We start from the raw sequence: 3052 nt of genomic DNA, 5'->3' as shown, positions 1-3052 counted from the left end.
GAAGCTACATAGAATGTATTTATTTTAGGAGAGGACTGTTGAAGCTACATAGGATGTATGTATTTTAGGAGAGAACTATTGCAGCTACATATGATGTATGTATTTCAGGAGAGGACTATTGAAGCTACATAGGATATATGTATTTTAGGAGAGGACTATTGAAGCTACATAGGATGTATGTATTTTAGGAGAGGACTATTGAAGCTACATAGAATGTATTTATTTTAGGAGAGGACTGTTGAAGCTACATAGGATGTATGTATTTTAGGAGAGGACTATTGAAGCTACATAGAATGTATTTATTTTAGGAGAGGACTATTGAAGCTACATAGAATGTATTTATTTTGTGTAGTTGTTGTTAACAGGAAGATGGTAAAACAGATTTTAAAGCAGAAATAGTTTATCGGATAAAACCATAAATTAAGTATAAGTTGTTTAAAATATTACACACTAGAGAAATAAAATGCCCATCTAGTTTTGAAACACCAAGTATATCATTATGAAGGGCAGCATTAACATAATCACAACCACGCTGGTAACACATTTATACCATAAACCCCATTATGTCATGGGTGTATTACAAAAAAATTATTTCTGTATTGTTTTAAGTTCTACTCCCATTTAATTCTTATAAAACTAGTGCTATTTTTGCTTGCTTATTTTAACTTGTCCAAAGTCAGTTTTATGGTTAGTTTAACAAACATGTGCAGTAGCAGTTGATTTCCCTATTTTTTGATGGACCTTTCTATTCTTTCAATCTTATAACAAGGGACCACTTAGTTTGTTAAACATAAACCACTTTACACAAACATTGAATTGAATAGATAGATATCTATTTGGTCTTTCTGTTTGTTCAGTTTATGTAATTTTTTGTTATTTTTCAAAAATAAACCTGAATTGTTTGAGGTTCATAAAAATATCACGTAACAGAGGAGAGTACCCATGCTAAGTTCTTGATTTTGTTTTATAAACAATCTTCGTTAGGCTTTAAGTAGTCTTTGATAAACTAACTAAAAAAAAGTAACTTCATGCAAACTCAAATTATTGCTGAACCAAAGTTTGATCAATGTAATATGTAATATAACAGAGATATAACGATGTGATATAACAATGTAATATAACAGAGATAAAACAATGTAATATAACAGAGATATAACGATGTAATATAACAGATATAATGATGTAGCATAACAAAGAGATTTTGCTCACATTTCCTTTCAGAATATGCTTTTGATATATATTTACAGCATTTTCTTTTTGAGTCTGTAAAAAAAAAAATCCCCCTTGCATTTTCTATTAAAACTAATAATAAATCTATCTTTTTTTTAACGTGTTCTGCTACTCTTATGACACACTTCAAGCTTCTAATTAAAAATATGATTGAACATTTTAACTTCGAGCCAATGTATTAAAATGAAATAATAAAAACAAACTTTAAACAATCATTAATCAATAAAAATATATTTTTATTCCAACACTGTACAACTCAAGACCAAACCACCACTGTTTAATAGGAATAAAACAAGCTGGGTTTCTTCCAACTTATAAAAAAATTATCAATCAGTCAAAACTAGCATCATTAAGGGGTATTGACACTATTTACATGTTCATCATCTTCTGAAGAACTATCGTTTTGACTCTGTATCTTCAAGTTCTGTAGGTGACAATGTACAAAACAAATATCTTAAATTCCGTGTTTATATTCGAAAAACAAAAAATCTCTAATTCTCATCAACAAAGTGAGATTAAGTTTTCTGTATTACAAAAAAGAATACTTCATTAAGTTGATATTATTTATATTAAAAAATAATGATAAATGAAAATACAAAATTTCTAATCTCTTCACTATTAGAAATGTACTCTAGCAAATCTGGCTTACTATCAGGTTACTCCTATACTACAGGTGTTCAAAGTAGCCTATTCCAATGTTGACCAATTCAGGACAGGCATGTATCATCTACACACCTTACACACTTATATAATAATCATATCAAAACATGTTAGAATCTGTTTCATCCTTCAATGTAAGGAAAATCTCACTTAGAATCTGTTAACATTATATGTAATGTCATGAATATTTTTTTCTGGAAGTTAGTAAAGAAAAAACAATGTAGTTTATTTAATAAAACCATAAATCCAACATACATTGTTAAAATTAAAACACACTAACTAACACAATAACAACCACTGAGATAACATAGTTTATATACTATAAACCTTACTATGGCATAGCGATGTAATATAACAATGTAATATAACAGAGATATAACGATGTAATATTAAAAGATATAATGATGTAGCATAACAAAGAGATATAACTAAAGAACCTTGGGCCATCAGATAACTGTACAATTACAGCAAGTAATTTCAAAATCAACAATAAGATTGTTCGTTAATTCCTTTTTTGTATATATTTTTTTGTGTGTTCTATTGTCACGTAAGTTTTAAACAAAATCCACAATATCTTCAAAAACTACAAGAAATGATGTAATATAACAGAGATATAACGATGTGATATAACAGAGATATAACGATGTAATATAACAAAGAGATATAACGATGTAATATAACAAAGAGATATAACGATGTAATATAACAATGTAATATAACAGAGATATAAATCCATGTCAGAAGTAGAGTAAACAAGTTTAGTATCTGATGGCCCAAGGTTCTGAAACTTGTTTACTCTACTTCTGACATGGATAGTATCTGATGGCCCAAGGTTCTGAAACATGTTTACTCTACTTCTAACATGGATAGTACCTGATGGCTCAAGGTTCTGAAACATGTTTACTCTACTTCTGTCGTGGATAGTATCTGATGGCCCAAGGTTCTGAAACTTGTTTACTCTACTTCTAACATGGATAGTATCTGATGGCCCAAGGTTCTGAAACATGTTTACTCTACTTCTAACATGGATAGTATCTGATGGCCCAAGGTTCTGAAACTTGTTTACTCTACTTCTAACATGGATAGTATCTGATGGCCCAAGGTTCTGAAACATGTTTACTCTACTTCTAACATGGATAGTATCTGATGGCCCAAGGTTATG

The 3052-nt window shown here is 29.6% G+C and overlaps 1 protein-coding gene across 1 annotated transcript in view; it reads right to left on the bottom strand.

Moving 5' to 3' along the window:
- Window positions 1–2763: 2763 nt before the first annotated feature.
- Window positions 2764–3052, bottom strand: part of LOC106468711 (cell division cycle protein 123 homolog) — a gene marked incomplete at both ends in the record, with an annotated part of 21577 nt that continues 21288 nt past the window's right edge. Inside the window, one exon of the mRNA XM_013929154.1 lies at window positions 2764–2995. Coding sequence (XP_013784608.1) covers window positions 2764–2995 — 232 coding nt within the window. The remainder of the gene's footprint in view (window positions 2996–3052) is intronic.

This window comes from Limulus polyphemus, unplaced genomic scaffold (assembly GCF_000517525.1).
Source record: "Limulus polyphemus unplaced genomic scaffold, Limulus_polyphemus-2.1.2 Scaffold3127, whole genome shotgun sequence".
Taxonomy (NCBI): domain Eukaryota; kingdom Metazoa; phylum Arthropoda; class Merostomata; order Xiphosura; family Limulidae; genus Limulus; species Limulus polyphemus.
The sequence above is the reverse complement of the archived record's forward strand: the minus strand, read 5'-3'. Positions and strand labels throughout refer to the sequence as shown.